We start from the raw sequence: 14,924 nt of genomic DNA, 5'->3' as shown, positions 1-14,924 counted from the left end.
GATGAACTAATAAGAAAGTGGAAATCTGTAGTAAATTCCAAGAATAAACATCATACAACAGTAAATGCAGACTCATTGCAGGAGGTCCCTTTGTCATACACACAGCTCATCATACTGTACCTTAAATACATTCAAATTGTCTGCAGACACCACTCTCTCGGACAAAGCATTCCAATCATTCACAATTCTTCATGCAAAAAAACCCCCTGCTTCTCACTCCTTTGCATGAAGAATTGTGAATGATTGGAATGCTTTGTCCGAGAGAGTGGTGTCTGCAGACAATTTATGCTAAAGAGGATTTTCATAAAATGGTGGGAGATGGGGAGAGGTCATCCCTCATTATATAGTTTCCAGGGATGACCTCTCCCCATCTCCCACCATTTTATGAAAATCCTCTTTAGCATTAATTCTATAACAATCCCTTAACAACTTGTATGTTGGTAAGGGATTGTTATAGGATGTCTGTATCCTGTCACTCCTCTTCCTCCTATACACTAGACTCTGTAAATTGCATATTTTCAACCTTTCTTCATGCTCAACATTCCAGAGACAAGAAACTGCCTTATCAATCACCTCTGAACCCTTTACAATATCTCTTCATCCTTTTGAAACCCTGGTAACCAAATCTGTGCACAGTATTCCATATGTATCTAAATTTTAGATACTTATCTACCATCACCCCAAGATCTCTTATTTCCTCACCTCTATCAGTATATCCCACCAAGTGTAAACTTCACATCCCATCTTTGCTTTCCAAGTTTTAAAACTTTACATTTTGCAGTATTGAACCAGATCCCATCCTTTGCTCATACACTCAATCTATTCAAGTCTTCTTGTAAGGCCACAGCATTTTCTCTACTCCTTTTGCAGACGATCAAGTATCAAGTAGCCATGCAAAAATCGGAAGAGGATGACCTTCAGAGGAGTAAATCCCCCATACAAACTAAAACAATAATTGAAAACCAAACTCTAAAACAAGTAACATATTAGATAAGTTGTACCATTTTCAAGTGATCTGTGGTAATATAAGAAAAACAAAACAAGAAAAGAAACAGTTAAATTAAATTAAGGGGATATTAGATCCCACATTGTTTTAAAACCGAATAAGAAACTCAAAGATTGGATTCGGAGAGTTTCATGCCGAATATAGTATAAAAAACTATAAAAGTATCAGCGAATACCGTCAGCTAAATGCAAGTAGTCCTAGAACGTAGTACAAACACGGGCAACTCGTTGCAAAGGTGGGGAAAGTTCTGATCGCTATTCATGGTATTTTCCATAATGTAAAAACACATTTCCTAGGAAATGTATGCTGTTATTGTATTATGGTGGGAGGTCACTACCCAGACCGGCTTCAGCCTTTATTGAGGCTTCATCAGTGAGCAGCTAGACCAAATTAATACCAAAGGGTATAGCGAAAAGAACTTATATACTCTGCTATACGAGATGTCCAAAAGGTGCACCCATAAAGTTACTTAAATATAAAGAGCCAACAGACTTCATTTTGGCAATATAAACATTTAATTAAATTAAGGGGATATTAGATCCCACATTGTTTTAAAACCGCATAAGAAACTCAACTTGCATTTAGCTCACGCTAGTATTCACCGATACTTTTATAGTTTTTTATACTATATTCGGCATGAAGCTCTCTGATTCCAATCTTTGAGTTTCTTATTTGGTTTTAAAACAATGTGGGAACTAATATCCCCTTAATTTAATTAATGTTTATATCGCTAAATTGAAGCCTGTTGGCTCTTTATATTTAAGTAACTTAATGGGTGCACCTTTTGGACAACTCGTATAGCAGAGTATATAAGTTCTTTTTGCTATACCCTTTGGTATTAATTTGGTCTAGCTACTCACTGATGAAGCCTCAATAAAGGCTGAAACTGGCCTGGGTAGTGACCTCCCACCATAATGTAATAACAGCATACATTTCCTAGGAAATGTGTTTTTACATTATGGAAAATACCAAGAATAGCGATTAGAACTTTACCCACCTTTGCAACACGTTGCCCGTGTTTGTACTACATTCTATGACTACTTGTATTTAGCTCACACTAGTATTCGCTGATACTTTTATAGTTTTTTTATACTATATTCGGCATGAAACTCTCTGATTCCAATCTTTGAGTTTCTTATTCGGTTTTAAAACAATGTGATGTGATCTAATATCCCCTTAATTTAATTAATATTTATATCGCCGAAATGAAGCCTGTTGGCTCTTTTATATTTAAGAAACAGTTAAAATTTTACAAAGTCGTGGTAATGCCAACAGTATGATATGGTTCAGAAAGTTGGATAGAGATGACAATAGAATACAAGCAACTGAAATGAAATTTAGAAGTTAAAGGATATACAAGAATGAACAGAATAAGGAAGGAATTAAAAATACAGGCAATAAATGATAAAAAAAAATACCAAAGGAAGTAATAAAATACAAACCTAAAGGGAAAAGAGATATAGGAAAACCTATGAAAAGAATGAAAATTTAGTCCTTTATATTCTGAAACAGGCTTTTAGCCTATATCTTGAAAGAAGTAGCAGGTCATGGTTCTGCATTACTGAACTATGATTTGGTCACTGGTTAATCATACGATCAGAAACCAAATATCTAATAATTGCATTATTTTATTTACTACTAATTATTAAAATAAAATTTTTAACAATTTTCTTGTAAAAATTCTAAATCATAAACATAAAACATTTTATTATTTTCAGATGGACACACAGATGATTCTGGTGTTATTCTGAAAATGCTCCCCAGTACGACTGATAAGTAAGTTTAACTACTACTACCAAGCTCATTTTTAAATGTAAATTTTTTCTAAAAAAATTTTCTTACTATTTTGATGGAATTATATTATGATTGAACAAAATCATTCCCGTAATCTACTAGTGAATTATGGGAATGATTTTGTTGGATAGAAGGGGAAAACAGAATATGAAGAAGGATATCAGAAAATGATTGAGTTGAAGGATGTGTTGATAGTCGATGTGCTGTCCAGATATGACCATGATGAATTGAAATGGCAGGATCTCAACTCATTATTAGGGTGGAGGGAGATTAGCAACAACTGGAGATAAGCATATAAAAGTGGAAATATGTGAAAGGAGTAAGTAGAATAATGAAGTAGGTGGCAGATCAGGCTGCAGAAGCAGTTGTGGATTTACAACTACTTCACAACAAAACAGGGAGTGGAAAGGAAATCAAAGTAAGGAGAGTGGATGCTGAAGGCAAATAGTGTATGCATTTGTTGGAGAGGGAAAGAGACAGTGATCAACATAAAAGTAGGATGACCTATGACATATAGAGAATATTTGGATCTGAGGAAAACAAGACAGGTTCTGATAGAGTAAAGACCAAGGTCATGGTGGAAAAGTTAGATGAGAGAATAGCATGGGTAGGACTAGTTATAGATCCAAAAATGAATTACTGTGTGTTATTTAATGACACCAAGAGTATCAGAAATAAGAGGGAGAGAATAGTTATGTTGAGATGATTTGTTGCAACCAATAATTGCTCAGCAATTATTGGTTGAAGTGGAACATGGTTGTATAAAGATGATATACTGAGAGAAACGGGGGGGGAATTATTATTATTACTACCCCAAGACCTCATGGAGTCAAATACTCACCTGGGAGGCCCTTTTATCTCTCACACACACACACACAACTATCATACCGTGTCTTAAACACACTCAAACTCCTTGCAGACACCACACTTTCAGGCAAGGTATTCCAAACATTTACAACTCTACATGAAAAAATCCTGCCTCTCACTCCCCTACTCACACCCTCTTTATACAGTTTCCAGGGATGACCTCTGGTTCTCCCCTGATCTCCCACTATTTTCTGGATAGGTCTCTCTCATATCTCCCCTTTTCCTCCTGTCCACCACTCTGCAAATTACATCTTCTCAATCTTTTCTCATACTCAACATTCCAGAGGTCAGAAACTATCTTAGTCAGTCACCTTTGGACCCCTCTCCAACATCTCTTCATCCTTCTGAAAACCCGGTGACCAAATCTGGGCACAATAGTTAATGTGTGGCCTAATCAAAGCCTTATACAATGGAATCTCCCTACTTCTACATGTCAGTGTCCTCCGCATCACTCCCAGAAGTCTTTGTGTTGTCTTCACAATTTTGGCTATATGTCCCGTAAATTATAGATCCTTATCCACTATCACTCCCAGACCTCTTATTTCCTCCACCTCCAACAATATATCCTCACCAAGCATAAATTCTGCATCCCATCTTTGTTTTCCAAATTTTAAAACCTTACATTTTACAGCACTGAACTCACATCCCCATTTCCATGCCCAATCACTCAATTTATTCAAGTCTTCTTGTAAGGCTACAACAACTTCCCTACTCTTCATGGTTCATCCCAACTTTGCATCATCTGCAAACAACTGAATATCTCCATCCAAATCTTCACCAATATCATTAATATACAAGTTAAACAGTAATGGCCCTAAAACAGACCCCTGAGGCACTTCACTAGTGACTTTCCTTTTCCTGGATATCGCTCCCCATACACAACTTGTTGATACCTATCAGATAGCCAGTTTCCAATCCAATGTACTAATCTAATATCCAACCCCATCTGCTCTAGTTTGACTGTCAACTTATCACGAGGTATATATTACTATTTATCCTTCTCCTCTGTCCAAGGAAGCAGTCACTTTATTGTAATAAGTAAGTAGATTACTAAAACATGACCTCCCTTTAGCAAATCCATGCTGTCCATCAAAGATAATACCATTGTTGTCAACCTAGGATCCAAGTTCTCACAAGCTTCTCCAACAACTTAACCACAACACCTGACACAGATATGCCTATAATTTGATGCTTGAGTTCGATCACCTCCTTTATGAAGTGGCACAATCTTGCCCTCCTTCCACTCTTTAGGAACTTGACCAAGTGCAAGACTCGTATTAAAAAAATATGTCAAGGCAGGTGTCAACTCTCTGGCACATTCCTTCAGAATACGCGGTGATTTATTATCAAGTCCCACAGCCTTATTTACATCTAGTTTACTCAACTCCCCAACCTCTTGCTCACTTACAGTCAGTCTCTCCTCCCCATCATCAACTGCTCTTAATCTCTCCATGAAGTCACATTCACAAGATTGAAAGAACGTTATGAACTGCTCATTAAGTATCTCTGCCACACATTCCACAACTGCTGTCTTTATACCATTTTTTTCGATCAATGTCATCCTTCCATAATCATTCTTTCTTTTGCTGGCTACATATCAAAAGAACTCCTTAGGATTGTTTTTAGCTTCATTAGCTAACTGCTGTTCATACCTCTCTTTAGCTACCCTCACCAACCAAGTCACTCTCCTTGCCTAGTCTTTGTAGACCTCATGGAATTGGTTATTATTTCCACTTCTCTTATGCTGCCTCCACAATGCTCTTTTTCTCTGTATCGCATGCTTAATCTCTTTATTTATCCATCTCACACCTACCTCATTTAACCTTCTCACCCTTGGAATACATTTAGACATTGCATCTGCCAGACAGTTTTTGAAAATCCCCTAAGCTGCATTGATCTCTTTTCCAGCTCACTCCTCATTTCATGCTACACTCCAAGCTGTCTCCTGAGCTCTTCATAATCCCTTTTCTCACAGAAGTCCTCACACTGCTGGCAACCACCCAGGTAATCACCTCATGGTCACTCTCACTAATTGGTGGATGATTTGACACCTCATTTATAATTACATCCTCTGATGAGATGACCAAATCCAAGACCCTCAATCCTCATGTGCCCTCTGTTACATACTGTCTGAGGTAGTTATCCCTCAAAAACTCAAGGGAATATGTGTATGAAGATAGGAAAAGGGCTGGAGGTGAAGGAGAGTGGAATCTTCGATAATGGCAGAGAAATTGTCTTTGCAATCAGGAAATAGTGGTGGCAGTATGTGGTGTGTATCAGTCTACTTATCATTCCAAAGTGGAGAGTAGACAGGATGAAATATTCCTTGGGATGTTATAGATTGAAATAATGACAGGAAATGCCTAGAAAAATTAATTTGAACAAGAGGAGGGTAATCATTATGAATGATGGAATGAAGAGATTACATCTGATTTGAATCACAACTCTTCAAGTGGCATGGGTAGGATTGGTTATAGACCTAAAAGTGAATTGCTATGTTTATTTACAAATGCCAGGAGTATCAGAAATAATGAGAGATGAAATGGTTTCATTGATTGAGTTTATTTGTTCAAAAATTGTTGGAATGAGTGAAACATGGTTGAATAAGGATGATGCCCTGATGGAAATGGAAGAGCATGATGATTTTTTGTGAGAATAGAAAGGACAAAAAAGGAGTGTGTGTGTATAGGGAGTGCTGTTGATGATAGCAGGCAAATTATGTCTGCACAAATTGGAGATGTGAGATGTAAATAGTAGCAATAATTTAGAGTGGTGATGAAGAAATGTATAAGTAAATTCAATTAGTGAACAAGGGATGGGTGATTATTGTGTGTGATTTTAACCCTTTGACATATAAATTATTTATAAACTCTAAATTCGTTTGAAATTGACGCGAACTTCGTAATGTCTGCAATACATCAAAATCAATTTCGGTGCAATAAACAAAAGACGTGTCACAGACGTCTTTGTATGTTAACACGTTAATTATGGCAATATAGATTAGAATGAAGAGATAGCATTGAATGAATAGCATGAATTTCTTGAGAGACCTATCTTAGGCAGTATGTGAAGGAGGAGGCATGCATGGTTCGAGAGTTTTAGATCTGAACATTTCATCAGAGGATGTGATTGTGAGTGGAGTATTGTGCTTTTTTACAGATGATGAGAGTGATCATAGGTGATCACCTGGGTTGTGGCTAGCCATATGAATACTTCTGTGTGGAATTGGATATATGTGAAATTACAAGGCTGGTGATTATTAAAATCTTAGGGGAGAGCTTGGAGCTATACCATGGAATTAGATGTTAAGTAGGAGGAAGATAAATGCTGTGTGGAAACTTACCTAAAGGTATTTAACAACAGTGATGTGCAAAAGTATTCCCAAGGTCAAAAGACTGAATTTGCTGGAAACTATAAGGAGGGTGTGAGCAGAGGAATGAGGAGAAGGTTTTATGCATGGAGAGTGGTTGGTGAGTGAAATGCATTGCCTGAATCTGTTGTGAATGTAGACATTGAATCAGTTTAAGGCACGGTTGGATGAGCACTATGTGTAATAGTGTGTACCTCCCACGATGAGTCTGTTACTCCATGGAGGTCAGATGTAAACAATAATATCAACACTTGTCTTAATGGAATGCCTGTTTAATAAGTGCCTTACATCAGCACAGGTTACAAGAGAGTGGAAAAAAAGTAAAAATTGTTCCACTGCATAAAAGGTGGCTACAAATTATAGCCAATCTGTATATCTAAAGTTGTGGTTAAGGTACTAGAGAGATTGGTGAGAACTTGGATACAGAAATGGGTTGATAACAGCAGTATTCTCTGTGGTTATCAGCATGGGTTTGTTAAAGGGAGATCATGTTTTACTAACTTATGTACTAATAACAAGGTGATAAATATCTTAGACAGAGGAGATGCATATACGAGGGTGGTCTGAAAAGTTCTCATCCCAACAATGAAAAAAAAAAAAACAAATTTATAATTTCAAAATTATAAATTAATTTTGAAATTAATTTATAATTTTTATTTTTCAACATAATTTCTCTTAAGACTAATACATTTATTCCAGTGATGCTCCAGTGCCATTATCCTATCCCTGCAGTGGTTCTCAGTAGGATCTGCAAAATACCCTTCTATAGCTGCAATCATCTCTTGATTCGAGGAAAAATGCTGACCAGCAAGGAAGAGTTTTAGTTTTGGGAAGAGATAGAAATCAGAGGGAGCTAAATGTGGGGAATAGGGTGGATGCTCCAACAATTCATAGTGCAGATCCCTTAATTTTCCCATTGCCAAAATACCTTTTGTGAGCAGGTGTGCATTCTCCTGATGAAAGATAATTTTTTTCTTCTGTAAACTGGATTTTTTTCTCACAAATTTTTTCGTATAGTTTGGTTAAAAGATCGGAATAATATTCCCCGGTTATTGTTTTATCCTTTTCAAGATAATTAATAAACAAAATGCCTTTAGCATATCAAAACACCGATGCCATGACCTTTCCTGCTGATGGAGCTGGCTTTGTCTTCTTTGGCACTGAACAACTGGCTTCTGTCCACTGTTTTATTATTATTATTACAGGTGACATCAAGGAGTCCTTAGACTCATCGAGGGAGGCCCTAAACATCATGTCCATCACAACTATTTGACATTCGCACAGTATCTATCATACCTTGCCTTGAACTCATTCACTGTCATAGCACCCACAACAGACTCTGGCAGCTTATTCCACTCATTTACCACTCTAAAAGTAAAGAACCCAGCTCTAACACCCCTGCTAACCACACTCTTGCCCAGCTTCCATAGGTGTCCCCTAGTTCTCCCACCACCAGTCCTGATCTCAAAAATATCCTCTGAATTAATCCTATAGAATCCCTTTAGCAATTTGAATGTCTCAATCATATCTCCCCTTTTCCGCCTATCAATCAATTTCTGCAACCCAGAAATCTTCAACCTGTTTTCATAAGGTTCATTCCATAGACCTGCTATCATCTTGGTCACTCACCTCTGGATCCTAGACTGCTGTTTGGTTTCTGGTGTGTAATGGTGAATCCAAGTCTCCTCGACAGTAATAAATCAATGCACAAAATCAGTTTTATTCTTGTTAAAACTCTCCAAGCACTATTCAGAGATTTTCATGCAAGTGCGTTTTTGATCTGCTGCGAGTTACACAACACCCATCTTGCACAAAGCTTTTTTTATTTGCAATTCTTCATGCAAAATATATCCTACACATTCTTTTGAGATGCCTATAGTCTCAGCAATTCCACGCACCTTGACTCGCCGGTCATCCAATACCATATCATGCACTTGATTAATGATTTCTGATGATGTCGCACTTTTTGGACATCCTTTGCATGGATCATCTTCAAGGCCACGTTTAAAGTAGGCAGTCATTTCTTAATTGTTGAAAATGAATGAGAAGAGTGCCCATAAACTTTTATGTACTTCGAATGAATTTCTTTTGGCATTAAACCTTTTTTTTTTACAAAGAATTTTATAACTGCACAATACTTAATTTTATCCATTTCAAGGGATACAGACAACACTTTTGCTTCAGACAGCTGTATAAAACAAACTACTTGATAGAATGACTTGCAATTTCACATAGATGTTTATGCCAATAGTGTTGTCATCTATGGTTGAGGCTGAGAATGTTTCAGACCATCCCTTGTATAGCGGTATACTTTGATTTTGCAAAAGCTTTTGATAGACTACTACATGACAAGCTGTTAAATAAACGGAAATGATTGTGATCAGATAACAGACTACTGAGTTGGAACTGTAACTGGCTGTCAGGTAGGTATCAGAAAATTTTATATGGGAGGGGTGTGTGTGCAGTATCCTTAAAGAGGTAAGTCATTAGTGGTATGCCTGAGGGGGTGGGGGTCTGTATTGGGTCATTGTTCTTTGGTTTGTATATTAATGATATTGGGATGGGTTTCACTGGTGACATGCAATTTTTTGCAGATGATGCAAAATTGGGGTGATCAATGCAGAATCTATTATTATTACATCGGGTATTATTATTGAAATACTATTAATTTAATGTCTCATGCAAGCAAGATTTTATTAAAAATCATTCTATATAGGATTGAATTCAAAGTTGAGGCAGAGATGGCTAAGGAACAAGCAGGTTTTAGGAAAGGTAAGGTACCAGAAATTAGATCTTCTGTCTTAGACAGATAATGGAAAAGTATAAAGAATTTAGACTCGCTATGGTAATGTGTTTCAGAGACTACTCTAAAGCTTTTGAATGTGTTCAGCATGTGAAACTGTGGGAAGTAATGAAAAGAATGGGTTTAGGAAGTTTTTCTACTTGGTTATACTAAAAATTAAAGATGCCAAGAAATTATATTCTTGGTTTAATCCTTTATCCAAGTGAAAGCAAACAAAGTTTGCACCTGAATTATTTTCAGGACTGGGCAACTCGTATAAAGAGGCTAATGACTTCACATCACTTGCCTTAGTATACCCCATAATGCAAAGCACATATCCTTATGGACATGTATAATGCTTTACATTATGGGAAGGGTTACTACGGTTTTGACCTTTGTTGAGGTCTCATTAGTGGGAACCAGACTAAGAGGTTGACAATTGACATTTATGTCTTTAGGGGTGAAGCAAGATGCTTTTCATATTCCCCGCTATCTGTTGTGTTTGCAGTGAAGGTAAAATTTATGAGCAGAATGCTCGCCCTGATTGGGCATGGAGATTATGCATCACTAAAGGAGGCTAATATAGCTTTTGGTCTTCTATATTTGAATATGTCTGTTGGATTGTATGCTGTAGCTTGTTGAACCAAATCGTTGGGATGTGTGGACGTCTTTAGGAAAAACTTGGTTGCTAAGGATCGTAGAAAAGAGAAAATATAGGGAATATTTGTGTCTCTGTGGAGTTGAGTGTTTCTAACATACCACGGGGCGTTCAAAATCATTCTCAGGCACTTGTTCTGCACTCGCTGTATTTTGATGATGTTAGCATTAGAGGTGTGGCTCCAGGCCGGAGAGGCATAGGTGATTATAGGACGAATCGTCAACTGGTATAGCTGCAATTTGATTCTGTTGCTGAGCTTGCTATTTCTATTAATTAGCGGATAGATCTGTGCTATGGCTTTAGATGCCTTTGTGCATGCAGACTTGGTGTGTTGATTGAAAGATAGCTTTTTGTCGAGAATTACACCCAGGTAATTTGTTTCTGACTTCCAGGGAATTTTAGTATTGAATAGTAACAAATCTCCTACAGGAAACATTGGCCTTTTTGAGAAAAGAACGGCTGAGCTTTTCTGGGGGTTGACTTCCAATCTCCACTTAGATAACCAACCCTCCAGCTTTAGAATGTTTTCTTGAAGCTTTCTGGTAATGAAAAGGGGTCTGAGAGATCTGGACAGTATTGCCGTATCGTCTGCATATAGGGCCAAAATGGAAGTCATCGGATTGTGTGGGATGTCTGACATGTATACAGAGAACAGCAATGGAGCCAGTAGAGATCCCTGCGGCACTCCAGCAAAGATGTGGCGCTGGGAGGATGTAGAACCGTTGATTTTTACTTGCATTGATCTATTTTGAAGATATGTGGATTAAATGAACCATTTTAGGTGAGATGCCGGCTGAGATAAGCTTGTGCAGGAGTCCAAAATGCCAGATTTTGTCAAATGCTTTGGATAAGTCTAGGAAAACAGCACCTGTGCACTGCCGCCAGTTGTAGCTGGTTGTGATGTATTCAACAATTCTGTGGATTTGCTGGGTAGTACTATGGCGTTGCCTAAAACCAAACTGTTCTTTTGGAAGGATGTTTAGGTCATTTATTGAGGTCTGAAGTCGTGAGAGGATGACCGTCTCTGCAACCTTACCCAGATTTGAGATGAGACTGATTGGACGATAATTTTGGGGTAGGTGTGAGTCTTTGCCTGGCTTATGTATGGGAATTACGTCAGCCAGTTTCCAGGTGGAAGGAAAATAGTGAAATCTTAAAATTGCATTTATTATACTGGTCAGGTACACTACTGCCCTCCGGGGCAGAAGTTTAATCACACGATTAGTAATGCCGTCTGGTCCAGGAGCTTTTTTGTTCTTTAGATTTTTAATAATGTCATATATCTCAGCAGGTGATGTTGATGCAATATGGTCAGTGCTGGTGATCGGAAGTTTGAGTGAGTGTCTGACCTTGCTGTGAATCTTATGTATGTGGTGAAAGTCAAGGTTTCCATACGAAGGCTTACATTGCTCTTCCAAGCTGTGCGCTATAACCTCTGCTTTGTCCACATCCGTGTGAGCAAGGCCCTGATCAGTTAATATTGGGGGAAGGGATCTGCCTTTGTTTTTGGTATTTTTCAGTAGTCCCCAGATGGAGTGATCACTAGGTGAAATGGAGGATAACTTTTCATCCCATACATAGTCTGTGAGCTTTCAGTGCATCTCTTACTGCCCCATTTAGTCTATTTAGATTTGTTTTGTCTTGTGGTGCACACGTGTTACGGAATCTTTTTCGAGCTCTGTTTTTATCTCTGATTAAGTTCATGACATCTTCAGGCAAGCGATCTGGCTTGCGGGCAGATTTGTAGGAGGAAGCTACCTTTATAGCAGAATTAATTTGTTGTGTGAGATTTGTAACTGCAGTTTCTACTTCTTCTTTTGTGCGTATGTGAGGAACAGGTCCAATATAATCCTTGAGTGCTGCTGACAGTCTTTTCCATACAATGTAGGAGTGAGAAGGAGGACACAGGAATTCCTGATTTCCTAGCTGCAGTAGAATTGGATTGCGATCGGATGATAGTTCATCCATAGATATGATACTGTACTGAAGTTTAATATCCTGCAGGATAGCTATATCCAGGATGTCAGCAGTGCCGAACGTACTGAGATGAGTTGGTTCGGTGGGGCCTGCCACAACAGCGTTGCTTGATCCTAAGTAATTGAAAAGGATGCAACCATTCTTGTTTGTGGTTGAACAATTCCACGCAGGATGCTTGGAATTCAGATCCCCGGCAATAATGGTGGGCCCTCTGATGCCTAAGATGGCATTTAGATCTGAGTGAAGTAGAGATTTTTGGGGAGGGTTGTAAGCTGAGTAGATTTTCAGTTTGCCAGTGGAGCTGGTGACTACTTCCACTCCTGTGATCTCAAGGTTAGTGGTTGAAGGAATGCTCACAGAGTGGTGCTTAACGTAGTTTTTAATGAAGATGGCAGTGCCACCGCCTCTGTAGAGTAGTCTATCATTTCTGTATAGGTGATAGCCCCTTATTGTAGGATTGTCTGAGGGTCTTAGATGAGTTTCGCTGATTAGAATAACATCTGGCTGATACCTAGATGTGAAGGCACGGAGTTCCAGGATTTTGTTTTTGAGGCCATTTGTGTTCCAAGCAACTATTTGAAGAGATGCTGGAATGAGTTTGTTACTATTCATTTATGAGAGCTGTGAGGATGACCTGTGTTTCACGAAGAAATCTTTTAGTGGAGGTTTCAGTAGGGTTTGATAGGCTGAAATTTTGTAGCATGTTTGCTAGTGAGGCCGTGATAATAGCTGTTAGGTTTTTAGGTACTCTTGATTGATTTTGTTCTGGAATTGGCCTAATTGTACGGGTCACATCGGCATAACTTCTTGTTTGCTTTTGGTTGGAGGTCTCCGACTGTGGTCGCTGAGTCTCCGGTTTTGATGTCTGGGCCGCTGGTGTTCTTGTACTGATTGCCTCCATCCGTCTGTTCTTTGGGTGTTGAGTACATCCTTTGTAGTTCGCCGGATGAGGGCCACTGCAGTTGGCACATTTGGCCGAGGTGGTCCTTGGCTTAGTGCAGGTATTGGTTGGGTGAGTGTCTCCACATTTTAAACATCTGTATTCTGCTCTGCATAGATTCTGGGCATGGCCAAACTTTTGGCACCTGTGGCACTGCCCAGAAGATGATCTTTTACGGAGTGGTTCCAGTGTGACGATGAGACCACAGACTGTTTTTAAGTTGTAGATATCCTTATATATTTTGTGAATCTCAACAAGGACTAATGGCATGGGAGTTTTGTCTGCTTTGTACATTCTTCTCACTTTGACTGGTGGCAGATCCTAAGAATTTAGGTCAGCAGCGATTTCTGCTGTGTCAATGTCTTCACAGACACCACGAAGGACTACTTTTAAATTTTTTTCCGAACTGAGCGCAAAGGTATGATACTGAATGCCTCTGTCGTCCAGTTCCTTGGTCAACCTTCTATAGTCTGTCACTGTTGCTGGCTGAATCTTTATGCCTTCATCCATGTTTTTGGCCTTAATGAAACCAATATGCAGATTGGACATTGTGGATCGTAAAGCTGCCCACTTTTGTTTTTCTCTAAGGATGACCGGAGGCACCTTTTCTTTGGGAGAAGTAGCGTCATCCGAACCCTGAGAATCCTGTTCCATTACAGTATTGTCATTGTGCGGTTCTTCTGTTGTTCTTCGCTTTTTGCGAGCACGCACTTCTACAAAGTCTGAAGGAGTAGAAGGCATTGACTCTAAATGATCTTCAGCGACAACTTTGCGAGCACGCACTTCTACAAAGTCTGAAGGAGTAGAAGGCATAGACTCTAAATGATCTTCAGTGACAGCGTCTGAGACACATTCGGGGGGAAACGTGTCATACAGTTTAACTTTTCCCGGCCAATTATCACTCAGTAGCTTTCCCAGTCTGAGGAATTCCCTGTAAACTTCTTCGAATTTGGTCTCATTCAGAAGTTTTTCCATTTCAAGAATTAAAATGTGTTGAGACACAGATGGAGAAAGAGTAGAGATCCCTCAGGTGCCCCGAGCAGGCAAAGATAATCCTGTGGACTTTTGAGGGTCCACTAGCAAATCCCGTAGACACTTTTAGGTGTCTACCAGCAATAAAATGTTACTCTATATATATATATCCCGTAGATCAAATCGATCTACCAGCATCGGTAGCAAATATTTCACCTTAAAAAACCTCAGAAAATGAAGAACACTTACCTCTGTATATATATCATTTATCATTCAAAAACTATCGCCACTAATTAACAACACAATGACTCATAATTCTATCATCAATAATACACGACACAAAACACTAACACACGGGCCGCCATTTTTTTTTTTTTCAGTCTTCGACTAAGAGGTGATACAAAGGTTAAAATAATGTAGAAGCCATATATGAGTAGCCAAAAGGTGTCACCGTATTATTAAAATACTCTGGATTAGAGAGATAGTTGTTGGAAGTTTTTCCACTTGGTTATACTATAAATTAAAGATGCCAAGAAATTATATTCTTGTTTTAATCCT

At 38.5% G+C, this 14,924-nt stretch overlaps 1 protein-coding gene across 1 annotated transcript in view; it reads left to right on the top strand.

Moving 5' to 3' along the window:
* Phm (Peptidylglycine-alpha-hydroxylating monooxygenase) overlaps positions 1-14,924 on the top strand; it is a 285,691-nt gene that overhangs the window by 168,875 nt on the left and 101,892 nt on the right. The window contains exon 5 of the mRNA XM_090406196.1: positions 2,725-2,782. Coding sequence (XP_090262322.1) covers positions 2,725-2,782 — 58 coding nt within the window. The remainder of the gene's footprint in view (positions 1-2,724; positions 2,783-14,924) is intronic.

Source organism: Typopeltis vanoorti, chromosome 16 (assembly GCF_054136105.1).
Source record: "Typopeltis vanoorti isolate ZY-2024b chromosome 16, IOZ_Tvanoo_1.0, whole genome shotgun sequence".
Taxonomy (NCBI): Eukaryota; Metazoa; Arthropoda; class Arachnida; order Uropygi; family Thelyphonidae; genus Typopeltis; species Typopeltis vanoorti.
Note: the sequence above shows the minus strand (reverse complement) of the source record. Positions and strands in the feature narration are given on the sequence as shown.